The following is a 14792-nucleotide window of genomic DNA, read 5'->3' on the forward strand; positions in this document are numbered from 1 at the left end:
GCAGTGGTTCTCACTGGTGTGCCGCAGTGAGCAGTGGTTCTCACTGGTGTGCCGCAGTGAGCAGTGGTTCTCACTGGTGTGCCGCAGTGAGCAGTGGTTCTCACTGGTGTGCCGCAGTGAGCAGTGGTTCTCACTGGTGTGCCGCAATAATCTCCCTCCTGCTTAGCTACTGTAGGTACTGCGGCGGTTCAGATAATGTAGCACACTGACTCAAATCAAGGGCAGCAGTTTAAAATTTAAAAACTAATTTCTAATCCACTGTTTCTAAAGGGTGGCTGGGGGGTCTAACTGGTGCCTCTCCTTTCAGTGCTCTGTCAGCTGTGGCAACGGCACGCAGGATCGGCCGGTTCTGTGCCGGACCAGGGACAATGCCATTGGCCTTTGTAAAGAAAATAAACCAGAGACCGTAAGGATTTGCAGACTACCTCCGTGTCCAAGTAAGTGCTTGTCTTCTCTAGTGTATATTGCTTGCTGAAAAGAATAACACTGACTGTATTTACATGAAATGCCTTCCTCACATTTATACTGGTGCGCGTCTGCCTGGGGGGGCAGTTCTCCATAGCCCCGGTTTTGAGCAAGGTTTCCAAACGTAGAGCTGTTGTGTGGCCGATGGGCTCCTTGGGCCTGTGGTGGGTCCCCTCTGACAGCGCGAGCGGCTGGGGCAGACCTAGCACAGTGGTGGTGGCTGGGTCTGGCCAGCAGACGCAGCTCCCCGGGGTGAGCAGCGCTGAGACGTGCTGGGCTTGGCAAGAGGCTGCCAGGTTGTGGCTCATCAAGGGTGCTGTGTATGAAGATGCCTCTTTGTTTTAGCCACCTCCAGCAGCAGTCCCAGGCTTCTTTTCCCTTCTGTCAAGCACAAGTTATCTTCAGGGATTATCTCACACAACTTTTTAAAGCTATAACAAATTCATTTCTGCTTAAGGCAGGACACTAATGCCTTTATCCTTGTTAGCTTTTCAGCTGTTTGCAAATGATACTTGTGAGATCATTTTATCATACTCCTTTTATTAAACAATTTCTATTTTTCTTTTATTCTTAATGTATTTCTCAGGGTAGCTTTTGATTCCTAATTAATTAGAAACAAGCTGTCCATTATGGTCTCCAATGCCAAGATTTTAAAGGGGCAGTATAACTGAACTAGACTGGATGGGTCGTAGGACACAGCGCTGCTGTGAGAAGTGATGCTGCAGAACCAGCCTTCAGGCTGTCTGCAGGGTTGGCTGTCGAGTGCTGGGCACAAGTTGTAGCAAACTGGCAAAACACCACATCTGCCCGAAACTACACAGCCTGGCCCTAATTCCTCCCAGGCTCCCTCACCACTGGGGCCCGCTCGCTCTCTCAGCTCATCCACTTCTGACAGGTCAACTGCTAACGTATTGGCACAGGTCAATGCTAACGTATGTTGTGTTACATCTCTTTTTCCTTCTATTCAAGGAAACGTTTCTGATCCTTCAAAGAAAACCTACATGATACAATGGCTGTCAAGACCTGATCCAGACTACCCCATCCAGAAAATATCTTCAAGTAAAAGACCCATTTATAACTCTGCCTTTGCCCTTAAATGCATGCCACAGCGAATGTGGACTTTGCCTTTTGCTCTCTTCTTCTCTCTATGCGGAAAGTTCCCTTGACTTTGCCAAGTTTAAATCTTGGGCTGAATCTTTTTTCACACCAGGCACTTGGTGCTCGGTGTCTGTCTTCTCTGGAGCTTGCGTAGCACTGGTAGTGGAGGTCTTGAAAAGTGTTGGATGTGTGAAGTTGGATCTCCACAGTGTGTTGCAGTCCTCTGAAAGGGAGCTGGGGTCGGTTTGCTTGTTGCTTGGTGATGGTGAAAAAAGGCTCTTACTGGTTTGTGACGTTCAGTCTGGTAGCAAAACTGAGAACTTATTGTGAATGTGATCACATCACAATAATGACACCTTGTAGTGCTAAAGTTCTCCTGTACCTAAACCCCTAAGTCTCATAACCCACTAGTTCCAGTTCACTGGCAGAGAGGTCTGGTGAGTGAAAGAATTTTTTCATTCCATTCTCCTTTGCGGCGCCGTTGCTTTGCTCACCCTTGCTGCTCATGACAATGACAATTCCTGACCCTCACGTTTATGTTTGCAACCCGTGGAGGGCTCGCTGGGGAGCAGAAGCTCAGTGTCGGTCAGTACCTTCCGTGCTGCTATGACGCCGCCCGCTCTCGCCAAACTCCTGGTGGTGGTTTGAAATATTTTTCCTTGAGAAAAGCTGCGTTCGTTTTTCCTGTTGCGCAATTTTTGCCAGTTTTGCATACTTTCGCTTTAGAAACAAAACGGAAGGGGGATAGGCGTGGTCCGTGCTGGGGTTGTGTGGAGGTGTTTTCCTTAACCTGATGGAGGCAATACAGGGTTTTCATTGACTGCGACGTCTCCAGCTGCTGAGCGTGGAGCTGTTTATACTCATTACATCTTTGGTCTTTTTTCACCATGTGCATGTCTGACTTGACTGGTGCGGTCGTATGTGTGCGTGCGTGTGCGTGCTCTATAGATGTGTCAACTGGCAAACATAACAGTGTGAACTACTACAGAATTACCTCAATTTTTATTGCTTTTTTTGCTTAGAAGAAGAATTTTAGAAAAATGCCTTAATGTTGAAATGTGAATGGCATTAATTTACCAGATCCAGCTTTAAATATGAACAGTACACTGGTACCTTGAGTTAACCTTCATATGAAGTGTTTTTACTTGAATGATGACTATTAGAAGGCAGTAAATCCAGTCCGAGGTTAATTTGCACAGTGCATATCCATATCTTCATCAAGACAGGGTTGTGACCTGACTTACTGAAATTTAACTGGAATTCTTGCTTCACCTTCCGTGTTTGTGTTGAAGATTTGGAATTCCCAAGTCATAGACCTGTTTGTGGCAGTAGTACCGACAGTAGAGGTGTACCAACCCTAAAGCCGCAGCCTTGGAGCAAGTTGCTACCTTTTTGTGCTGCTCATACCCTTGGACACGTGGCGGTTTTTAACCTTTGGGTCGTCCACGGTGTAGCACTTCAAACTTGTCATTATCATGTGATCACATACTTAAATTTCGCTGTTAATACGATAATTTCCTGGAACATGTTAACAATTTACATGACAAGGTGAAAAAGCAAAGACACGTATCTGGCACTGAATACTGTTATGTAAAATAATCGGTGTTTAACTGTATCAATATATTCATGACTGTTACCTTTAAATAGACGATGTTTAGTGGTGTTTCAAGAGATGGGTGGCTATAGAGAATGGTGCAATAAGGTATCTGGGCATTGTGCACTATGTCTATATGCACTTTGGTTTATCAGGGATATTTTATTAGTGTTTTGTATGTATTTAACATAATATTAAAGATGTGCCAATTCAGTTTGCTTTTCAATATTTTTTTATGAGACTGATGTGTACCAAAGTGACTGTGAAACTGATTGATTTTTTTCTTACTGATGTTTTGAAGATCTACTTCCAGTCTGTCATGCATACTGCAAGTAAAAATAAATAAAAGTTCAGCAAATCTGGATATTTTGGTTTGGATAGAGGATAAAAATTTCATTCTGACATTCACAAGTTACAGAGTTTATTTATATAATTTATCAGCTGTCACTAAACATATTACATAATGCAGTTTTATTTTCATGTATTTTTAAGCTCGACATTATGCATTTTTGATAGGAAAAAAAAAAGGCATTTTTCTAAAGGTGCTTTTAGCCATTCTTACAAGGCCAAGAACAGATCTGCCTTGCTGAAACCACATTTAAACGTTGTGGCTGGTGGGGTTTTTTTTGTGGGAGCCGTTTGGAGACGCTTGCACTAAGGTCCTGCAGCACCAGGCAGGATGCGCAGAGGGGACGCTGCGTGCTAGGTAAGGAAGCATACGGAGCTGAACAGGCACATGCAGTCCTTTGCGTGGAGTTGTGCGTACAGATATGAACAGTTCCAGCTCTTAAAGGCTGGTTTGAAGATGTCCCCAAAGCCAGGGTGCTGTTCTTGGGCTCCTAAGGGAGGAGTTGTTCTTTATTTCCAGCAGCCTGTCAGTTTAGCATTTGAAGAATAGGAACATGAATTGACACGTTTGAAAACGGGAACCAGAATTTTGCTTTTCTGCAACAAATGCAACAATTGGGGCATAAATACAACACAAGGAGGGTGTTTCCACCTCCCTCGGCCAGCACTAGCGTTTTGGAGCAGCAGCAACAGTTATGGGTTTATTTTAGACTGATATGTTTGCCAATTAAACACCTCCAGTGCCCTGTTCTGTTAACTGAGGGTGAGTGAAGAGGCGGCACCGGCACTTTCTGAGTTCACTTGGTATCTCTGCATCTGCTCTGGTCCCTGCCGTGCTGTAAGGTTGCTGACAGGGTAAGTGTTCCGAGCAGGATGGCGAAGCACGAGCTCCATCGGCACGCTGGCTGAGCGCGCGGTCTGCCATCGGTGAGCGCTGAACAGGGCGAGGAATTGGAGTAACGCATCCTTTGCTGTGAGAGTGGGTGGAGAGGTAGTAAGAGCAGGGAGGGAGGCAGAGGAGAGCTCATCCCTGTCTCAGCACTCTGGTCACAGAGAAAATACTTGGTTAGCGATCGCGCCGAGCGTTGGTCAAGGCTGCCTTCCCCCCAGCCCTCTCCTCTCCCACAGGCCCTCTGACTCCTCTTCCTTTCAGCACGGGCTGTGTGTTGGGATTTTTCTTGCACTGCAGTTCCCGACGGCTCCTGGCTCCATCGCCTCAGCCTGGAGGCGCCGGAGCCGTGGAGCGTGTATGTCGGACGCAGGACGGGGAGCTTTCTCTCCACGGAGCCTGTCAGCCCCTCACCACGCATCTGCCACCAGCTCACATGGTCGCCTACCGCCTCCGAGCAGAAGTCACAAGGGCTTGAGTATCCTCCGAGTAGGCGCCTGGTTCTCTTTCTCAGACAGTGGTACCGGTTCACCAGCTCACCCTTAACGCCTGAGCCTACACCTTGCCACCTGTATTTCGGCAGGATCAGGGTCTGCCATAACACCTCTGTTACAGCGCAGATTGTTGTAACAGCTGTCAGCAGCTTAAAACCTACTGATTATTGCTCTTTCTCTTTTAGTACAGTTTTCCAGTCAGTGGCACAAAAACTGGGACTTATTACTGAGTCTCCCAGTCATTAATGGACTGGCTTGGCTTCATGGCACTGGAGTTTGTTGTTCTGAAAATACCAGCTCCCTTCTAGGAGGAGGAGAAAAGCCTTATGCTAAATGCACTGCTTTTCTCTGGAGCAGGGGACATGCTCGGGCACTGCTGCTCTTTTCAGAACAGAGGTATCTGGCAAAAATATGAGGAAGAACTTCTTCACTCTGAGGGTGGCAGAGCACTGGAACAGGCTGCCCAGGGAGGTTGTGGAGTCTCCTTCTCTGGAGATATTCAAAGCCCGCCTGGATGAAGTCCTGTGTAGCATGCTCTAGGTGAGCCTGCTTTAGCAGGGGGGTTGGACTAGATGATCTCCTGAGGTCCCTTCCAACCCTTACGATTCTGTGATTCTGTGAAAAATGTCACTCCGATGGGAGGTGGATTAATTCCGAGAGTTACACGGCACCAATCGAAATTAGACTGGACCTTCTTGAGACTGTCCATATAAATATAAATTACCCCAGCCATGGTCAGTCACCGTTAGATCGCAGAGAAACACCAGGAGCCAAGTGGGGAAGAAGGGATTTCTCAATGTAAGCCTGGATAACTTTCGGGGGAGTTACTGTAGCTTTAGCAGCGACACAGCCCTACTGCTGCATTTTGAACTCTAAGCCAAGGCAGGGACGCAATTCATCGGGGCTGCACAGGCTTCGGGGTGGCACTTCCAGAATGCGAAGGCGAAAATGAGAGTGTGAGGGTCTATAGCACGGATGGGTCTGGTTCAAACAGTTCGGATCAGCTTTTGCATCCCTTGAAGGGAGTTGAGGTTTAGGTTTAATGTTAGCCCTGGTTCTGCTTATAGAAGGCTCATTTGCCCGTTTCCCATCCCCCTTTAAATACCAAACCCTCTGCCCGCTGCCAAAGCTTCAGCTGTGTTTCTCTTTCTGATTAACGTGAAGATGCTCTTTATTTAATCTGCGCCCTTTCTCTCTTTCAGAAGATCACTGCCAAGGAGACAAGTCCATGTTCTGTCGCATGGAGGTTCTCTCTCGTTACTGCTCGATTCCCGGGTACAACAGGCTGTGCTGCAAGTCCTGTAACGCGTACAGCAACGCAACAGAGGACGACGGCGTAACTGGCTCTAATGGAAACAGGAATAATGTCATTGAGGAGGAGCTCCTGACAACCCCCAGCCCTCCCATGGGAGTGTCCACCACGCCATCTGCCACCAGCCCGCCTCCCGCTTCCAAAACACGTGCACCTCCTGCCAACGCGACTGAGGAGCACCCAGAAATCAATGCAGTGGATGTTCCCTATAAAATCCATCGGCTGGATAATGAAGTGTCGCAGCACAACATCATTCCACGGAGGAGAATACCTTATGAAAGGACAAGGAATCAAAGAATTCAGGAGCTGATTGCTGAGAAAAGGAAAAAAGAGACTCTTAGGAAAATAAACTAAAATGGAAATTAGGCACAAACAACATTTTTCTCTTATAGAGATGTTACCGACGTCGTAGTATTGCCTGTGTCGTAGAGACTAAAAACGGGGGAAATCAAAGTGGTGCTATGGCAGAGATGCCAAATTCTAAAGCCTACTACAAATGGAAATGAGAGATTGGTTCACCAGTGCTACTCTGAACACGTGGAGGGCTGGGTTTGCAGGGTGCGGTCGCGTATTAGTGCAATATCGTGAGAGCGTTCCACCGAATCAAACAAGCCGTCACACCTAGGCCGGGCTAGCAGGTTTCTTGTTTATGGGCTCTTTTAAGTCTCCTATGCCTGTGTAAAACTGCTTGGGAAGAGCAATGGGAGTTACACTTCGGGTGGAGGAGAGCAGTCCCAGGACACAGTAAATCCCTTTAACACTGACGATCAGGAGGCCAGCGAGCCTGCGATGCTGCTGTGCATCACGTAAAGCCGGGCACCAGCTCAGCCCCGCTTCGGGAAGGCAGGGAAGGACGTGCCGGGCAGCTCGGCTGACGCTGAGCGAGGCCTGTGCTCGCACGGCTTCCTGATGGGGACCGCGTAAGACAATACATAGAAAATTCTGTGTAAATTAAAAACTGGCAAACAGCAGTTTACATATTTCCATAAACAATTTCAAAGGATTCTCCGAAACTTTTGAACACTCGCAAGACATTTAGTAGGGTAGATCCAGCCAACTTGGACTGACAGGGTCCTGGTCTTCCTGTTTACAATTATCCATATGGTTGGTAGTCTTTAAGTTCCTGTAATGCAACAGCCCCAGTGATCTTTATTGCTTGGTGCTTTTTTTTTTTTTTTATTGGTCTGATTTTTCTCTCTACCCCCATACTGGTTAACTCAAAGATGACTGGGTTCTTGTTGCCTTTTCTTTGGTGCTTTTTTTAAGAAAACATTGGGGTGTTTTTCCCATAGGATGAGGTTATTTTGGAGGAAACAATTTTGTATTCTCTTCCTTTCCTTAGGACAGCTTTAATGGTGCAGAAGTGAACAACTGCTGTGCCCTTACCTACACACATGCACCCACACACACGTGCTCGCAGAACCAGGTCTGCTTTAGATGTGTAACCTGACAACCCTTTGAGTACTTCCTTTCCCCTCAGGGTCATCGTGGTTCTCGTAGGTCATTTTGAATTCCTGGCTGGAGGTCAGATGAATTCAGCTTGGCTCTAGCCCCTCGGAGGCGGGGAGCGTGCACTGGTTCCTGCTGTGGGTAGCATCTGAGCAGTTTGTCTCCTGTCTCCTGGCTTGGACTCTTCCATTTGTTTCCTCTTTGCTGGAAAACATCCTGCAGAGACCAGGGCTTCCCTGAAATCCTCCTTTTACTGCTAGGTAGGTCTGATGGCTCCTAGTTCAGCTTTTCCAGTCTGAGCGTAAGATCTCATCCTCCAGCCTGAGCTGGTCTCGGTTTGGGTCAGCACCAGTGATAAGCCTGTATACACAGTCACATAATTACTGGAAATGTGCTGGGCTTCCAGCAATGTGCAAGCTCTTCTGTGGCTCCTGCAACCCCGACTTCTGCCCTCGGCCACTGTGGCTGAATGAGCTGCCCGGTCTCCTCTTTGGAAGAAGCGAGTCCTGCAGGAGCAGCAGCCTTGGACTGTTCTGGCCCGAACTGTGGCCAGAAGTCATCGAAGGACAAGACCTGCTATAAGAGAAATACTTTATGGAGATACTAGCCAAAGCAGAGAAGGGATGTTTTCAGCTGGTGTGATGGCATCAAGCATCACTTCTTGCAGAGGACCGGGGTGATATGCTTGGGTGGGTGTTCAGGACCAGCCCAGACGGTACAGGGGTGAGAGTTCTACTGGAGACCATGAAGACCGGGAAGCATAATGGGCCTAGCAAAAGTCCAGGGTTTGAAGCTAAAGCTGCACAGTTTGGCACCACCGAGCAGTGGTTGGCTGGGGCAGGGGTCTCACCTCTGGCTTTAACTTGAGAGACACTACGCGTTTTCCTGCAGTCGAAGGTTGCTTATCTTTAGTTGCCCGTGCGGTAGCCTTCGCTTGCCCCAGCCCTGCTCCCTGGCCTGCCTGCCATTGCCACGATGCAGGGACGAGCCCGGTGCTGGCCCCAGGAGCCTTGTGCCTACAGACAGGACAAGTTTTCGTAATACCATGGGGTCAGGTCACATCTGTGCAGAACAGAGCAATGTAGTGACGAGCAGGGAAGGGAAAAAACCCCACCACGCTATTTATAAGCAAGGAAGATGTGTCTAAATCCTTCCAGCTGCTGTGCCGTGGGAGACACAAGCTGTAGCTGGGCGCCCAGCCTGTAGACACTGAGTATTCCTTGCCTTCCACATTCCCTTTATACGGATGGGATTAGTGTGAAACTCCTCTCTTCCCCTTCAAGTTATTATCTTACTTTTAGCTCTGTGGACAATAAAAATAAACACAACCCCCAGCTTTTTCATAGCCTAGAATCACATTCAAACATACGATAAACTTAGGCCCTCACAAACCCAAGGGTAGGGAGGGGTCGGGGCTTGAAGTCACGCAAGTGGGGAGGTAGGGGTTTGCTGCCTGGGTGGTACCAGTCTTGCTCTCCAGGACTTTGTGGAGACCCGTTTCTCTGACTGCCAGAAGCCTGAGATAACCCATCTAATAGCTTCTGGCTTTCCTTAGCATCAGGACTAGGCTTAGCCAGCCTGGCAATGTGAAGAGATGCCACAGGAGGAAGCGCCCACAACTCATGTGCTGTCGTACAAATAAATAGCCTCTTCTGGCCAAAAGACTTCTGGGCTGTGTCCCAGTAGCAAGTGGGGCAGGAATTGATTTTGGTGAGTGAGTCAGTTCGCAATCACACAAACCAAACGCATTTTTCCAGATAAGGTGGAAACTTCTGCTGCATCTTGGAGCAGCCTCGCAGGAGGCTGGTGTGGTGCTACGCTAGGTCTGGCATTCGTTAGGACCTGCTGCAATGCCTGCTGGCATCTGCATTTAGGAAGGGCTTGCTCCCTTCTCAGTCTCACCTTTTGGGTGATTCAATTTGCTTGCTTTCTCGCTGATTCAGAAATACTGAATATTTTTCTAGCTGTTATGTGGGGAACACTGAAATTGTATTTGAAGGAGCAACTTCAGTCTAGATTGCTCAGGACAGTGAGACACCGATGGATACAGACTGGTCCATCTCCTTGTGGAGCAGAGCCACCTTCTCCTTACAGCTGCCTTCTCTTTCCTGCCCTCTTACTGTACAAGGGGGAGGAGGGGGTCTCTTCAGACCAGGAGAGCTGGCGTGAGCTTTTGAGAAGGTATTTCCTTCAGCAGTTCCCCATGATGGTGGTTTCTTAAGACCGGTTACCTCACTTCCACTGAAAAAACACAGAGCAGAGCTCTACAGATAGAGAAAAAGTAGCCCAAGGCGATGGGGGGGGGTTGGTCCCAGCTGATCTTTCCTTGTCACACGGGAGAAGTGTTGGTCTTTCTTTGGTTGGTCGATCTTGGAATCCTGTTTCCTCTTTTCTACAGTGCTGTAATTGGGCAAGAGCAGCATCGTAGCGGGTCTTCTGTAACCATTTCGCTGTTTCCCAGGTCCTGCATTCTGAGACCTAATGAGCAGAGAATGGTATTTCAATGTAACCCAATCCCCAGAAACTAAAGCAGATTTATAAGTAAATGTGTTCCTGCCGAGACCGTCTCGGGGACCCGAGTGCTAAAGCAATGTGCTCCCATTAAGCGATGCATTTTGTGATCTAACCATGCAAGTACACAGCTTTCTGAATTGTCATTTCTCTGTTGGTCCAAACTTGAAATCCAAGTGACAGCCCCTCATGGAAAAAAAAAAATCCCAAACCAGTTCCGGTTCCTTTGGCTCCAATCTACTGCCATTTTTTTCACCAACATTCCTTTACAAAATTCTGTAATCTATTATGAACGCATCACTTTCTATATCCATAGATCCATTCAGTATTTAGAGTCTCACAACATCTCCATAGAACGCTTTCAGATATTTTGGGAATTCCAGAAAAGGTGCTTTACCGGTGCTCAAAGGGGTTTATGTTTTATTTTATTATGCAACGCATTTAATGTCGTATTTACTCACCTACAGTGCACAGTATTAGCTATGTTCAGCTGAGTATCTATATGCAACTTCCACTCACATATGCCTTAACAGAAATTGCAATAAATAGCCATTTCATGTATATTAAAAATGTATATACAAATTAGAATCTTTAATTTTATAATTTATTAAATTCAATGTCTGTGTTCTTTTGCAAAGTGTTTGACTTCTCCCTGTGCTTTTTTGTTGAAGTAACGCGCTCAGAGGTGCTGGGGAGGAGGCACCAGCATCTTCAGACTCTAAACCAATTTGATTTCTAAAACCTTGTCTTAATTACTTGGGACTGGGATACTTGCTGCCAACATGCTACGTCCTTGTTACAGCATCCGTTGTCCAAGGCCAAACATCCCGAGGTCACTGGACCAAAACCTTGGCTGACACCTGCATGGACATTAATCCAACCCACTTAAACCTGCTTGATGCGCTCAGCCTTCACGGTCAGCTGAAATCCATCCTAGCCCATGTAGCAGCGTCTTAAAAGTCCTGTTCAGGACTGATGAACAAATCGTGCTTTGCACATTGATAACATTGAGAAAATAATTGCTCCTTTCCATGAAATCTTTTGCATACGTTTTCCTGCCCTAGCCTGCATGCTCGTAGCCAGGTTCCCTTTAAAGCATAATTGAATCTCTCCCATCTAATTGAATTTTCTTGCTTGAGGATTTGAAAGATCCCTGCTTACCTTGATTATTCAGTTAGCACCATGCAGTGCATTCAGGTTCAACGTGCTTTAATCAGGTAACAAGCGACCTCAGCCTTTTCAGTACCAAAAAGACATTTTCTTACTTAAATGCCCTGATAAAAGAAAAAAAAAAAAAAAAAAAAGCCAAAACCCGAGTTTCATTTCATGGGATGATTTGTGTAATACCTAATTTACAGCTGTGACAATGGTTGTATTTAATTGGCTTTTGCTTTCCCAACCCAAAGATTTGGAGATTTTGAGTGGCTGTGGGAAAGGGTCTCATGTCCGTACCCCAGACAGGGGAAACACCCAGGGGCTGAATGTCTGGAAACGCCACCGGAGGGGGGGTGGGGGGTGTGTGCGTGTGTGTGTGCATTGCTCTCCTGCACTCTCTCCCCCTGCACCCCTCCCCACCGCCCCCCCTCCTCCCTTGCACCTTTCAAAGCCAAGGGGCGACTCAAGCGATGGAGCCACAGAAGCACACGAGGTGCGAGCGCACTTCTGCTCCTTGCAGCGAGAAGCAGAGCAGGATGACGTGGGAGAAACCTCACCAGTCCAACACTGGTGTTGACGCTTCCTCAGCAGAGTGCTCCCACCAGCCGCATGGGATGAAATCGCTCTTTGCACCCACGCTACCCCGAGCGGAGCAAGGACAGAAATCCCACTCACCCTGCTTGGCCTCTGCGGATGCAGGGTGTCTGGTTGCGATGCCACTCGATGGTGGCACGGTGCAAGAAGCAGGGCTACGAAACAGCGCTGGCCGTTGGCACTGGGGTGACAAATCCCTGGATCAGGTGAGCCGGGCTTGCTGCGCCGTGGTGCTGCAGGAAGGACCAGGTGGAGTGAAGCCGCTCAGCAAAATCCCCACTGCAGCACGAACAAATTCAGAGCTGCTTTTGTACCTGTCTGAAGAACAAGCATGAAGCCTGGAGGAGAGAAACAGAGACAGCAGCAGCAGCAGTGGAGAAGTAGAGCTGTGATCAGCCCCGCTGCCTAAGTCACAGAACAGAGCTCAGGAATGAAGTGACGTTCTAGGAGTGCTGGCTCTTAGGGCATTTAAACACAGCCCAGCTCCAGCTGGTGGCAGAAACCTGAGAGGCTGCAGGGTTTTCCACTGAAGGGTATCATTAACTGCTCTTGCCATTTTTTTTAATCAGGCAAAGCTCTTTTATTAAAGCAATGCAACAGCTATGGGCTGATGAACCTGTCTTGGGTGAGCCGGCCGCTTGGATTGGCAGCCAAACGCTGAGCAGCTTGTAATAAATCATTTATTCGGCAAAATGGGGTCTATCTTCTGTTTGCAAGTGGCTGGGATGTTCTTGCTGTAGTTTGTGATTAAAGCCGCTCTCCTGCCACAGAAGTTGTTGATGGCAGCTTTACTCGAATTGTTTGGGTCCCTTGTGGGCTGTGGGACTGACCAGCACAGCTTCCAAAACAAAACTCCTCTCCGTAGTTAGCGGACAGAGATCCCAAGGCCTGAAAAATTAAAGCTGGCCCCCTGTGCAGCTGAGGGCCTCAGAGCAAAGGGAAGCAAACGTGCCCCCCCAGGAGCTGAGCGGCCACCCACCCTTCTGCACAGCCCGCTGTGCCCAACCTCGGCCTGCCTGCGCTTAGCCTCAGGACGAGGAGAGCTGGATCGGCAGCGCAGCACGTTCAGACCCCGCCAACGAGCAGCCCCTCTGGCTTGCGCTTCCTGAGACTCCAAAGTACAGAAAATCCACGCCAGCAACGAGCTCTCTGCTGGCCGTGGGCAGCCAGCGCCCGCCACAGCCGGGCTGATGAACCCATGACACCGGCGCGTCCTGGCGAGGGCTCCCGGGGTCATTTTCCGAGTTTAATTGAACTCCCAGGGAAACTGAGTGCCTAAATCACTCCAAGCCTTTTCAACGTTTCCTGAAAGGACCCCACCATGTTCCCGGCCGGACACAGAGCGCCCCCTCCCCCCCCGCAAACAAGCCTTGGGCTAAATGGTGACGGGCTGCAGTAACCCCGTCCTCTGGCAAGTGATTCCTTGCTTGCAAAAGACCAAGGAATACCTGGTCACGTCCAGAAAATCCGTGTGTTTGTACACGTAGCTGCCACCCATTACCGCGTGAGCTGCAGTCACAGCAACAGCCGTGGGTGCGACTTTGCTAACCCCGCTCTGCCCGGTTAGTACCAAACCAGCTCGTTGGTGTTTCGCAGGGGTATCTGCTGCGTGCTGCAGCGGCCGCTTGCTGCCAGGCACGGGAGGCTGACGGACTGGGGGATATCATTAGAGAACACAAACCATCTGGAATCTGGCACAAAGCGGGTCAAACAGTTTTCCTTTCCTGAACTTTTAATGACAAACATGCAGGAGAGAAGCGGCTCGCTGCACCGAGGCTTGGAGGCGCTCAGGGCCAGACCAACCCCGTTCCCCAGCCCTGGCAAGAGCTAACGCTACAGCAAAGCCTGGCATTAACGCCGCTCCCCTCCCGCCGCTCCCCGGCATGTTCTTACACACCAGCTCGCAGCATGGGAGCAGGGCGGCAGCGTGGTCCAGCCCCGCGCCCATCACAGTATTTGCTAATTAACCAAAAAGCCTCATTTATGCAGGCAGGCGTGCGGCAGGACCGCGGGCGCTGCCCGACGGCCGTCCCTTTGTGGTGCTGGTGCCTCTGGGTGCTGCGGCTGCTCCAGGAGGAGGAAAGGGCAGGGATGAGCAGAGGCAGAGAGCTGCCAAGCAGGATAAAAACTGCTTTAAAGAAAAAGAGAAAAAAAGAAAAAAAAAGAAAAAAAAAAGTGAATTTACAGTGCTACTGATGGCTGGGAAAGCTTGAAACCAGCCCCCAAAACATCCCTTGGAGACCTCATGATCAGAAAGTGAAAGGAATGGACCTTCAGTGTAGTGTCGTTCTGACCCGGTTTTGGCAGCAGGCACAGCCTCCCAGTGCAGGAGCTGGAAAACTGGGATTTTGCTGCCGCAGCCCGGGGCAGTGATGCCTGTGTCCCAGTGCTCAGCTGTGACACCGCGGGCGCAGAGCGCAGCACTGTGGGACCACTGAGCTGTCACACTGGTGCCACCAGGTCTGACCAGCATCCAGCAGTGAGCTCGACACAGCTGCCCAGCTCCCCCAGCTCCTGGGGTATCAGTTTGCCAAACCAGGCTGGGGGGGCTTTCACTCCTCTGCCTTTTCTGTACAGATCCATTGCTTTGGAAAGATTACCCCCCTGAAAAATATTCCTTTCAGTATTCCAAAGCAAAAGTTATTTATGAAGCGGCCTTGGCCACGCTCGTGCGCCATCAGGTGGGCACTGGCTTTGGCCAGCAGCGCTGCTGCCATCCCAGAGCCCCCGATGGCACTAAGAGTATTTTTCCTGAGAACACCCGAAGTGGGAATTGGCCTTGGTGTCCATTTAGGGCCCCCAAGATTAATTGGTTTGTTTATCGGAACAACAAGCAGCTTCAAAAATGCCCAAAGGAGAGCTGCCCGCTACCCTTGTGCAACC

The 14792-nt window shown here is 49.1% G+C and overlaps 1 protein-coding gene across 1 annotated transcript in view; it reads left to right on the forward strand.

Annotated features, from left to right (window-relative positions):
- ADAMTS2 (ADAM metallopeptidase with thrombospondin type 1 motif 2) overlaps positions 1-10389 on the forward strand; it is a 119948-nt gene extending 109559 nt beyond the window's left edge. Inside the window, exons 19-21 of the mRNA XM_035896701.1 lie at positions 308-437; positions 1435-1524; positions 6091-10389. Coding sequence (XP_035752594.1) covers positions 308-437; positions 1435-1524; positions 6091-6554 — 684 coding nt within the window. The 3' untranslated portion in view covers positions 6555-10389. The remainder of the gene's footprint in view (positions 1-307; positions 438-1434; positions 1525-6090) is intronic.
- Positions 10390-14792: the final 4403 nt, after the last annotated feature.

This window comes from Egretta garzetta, unplaced genomic scaffold (genome assembly GCF_000687185.1).
Source record: "Egretta garzetta isolate BGI_Z169 unplaced genomic scaffold, ASM68718v1 scaffold26, whole genome shotgun sequence".
In the NCBI taxonomy this organism is placed as follows: domain Eukaryota; kingdom Metazoa; phylum Chordata; class Aves; order Pelecaniformes; family Ardeidae; genus Egretta; species Egretta garzetta.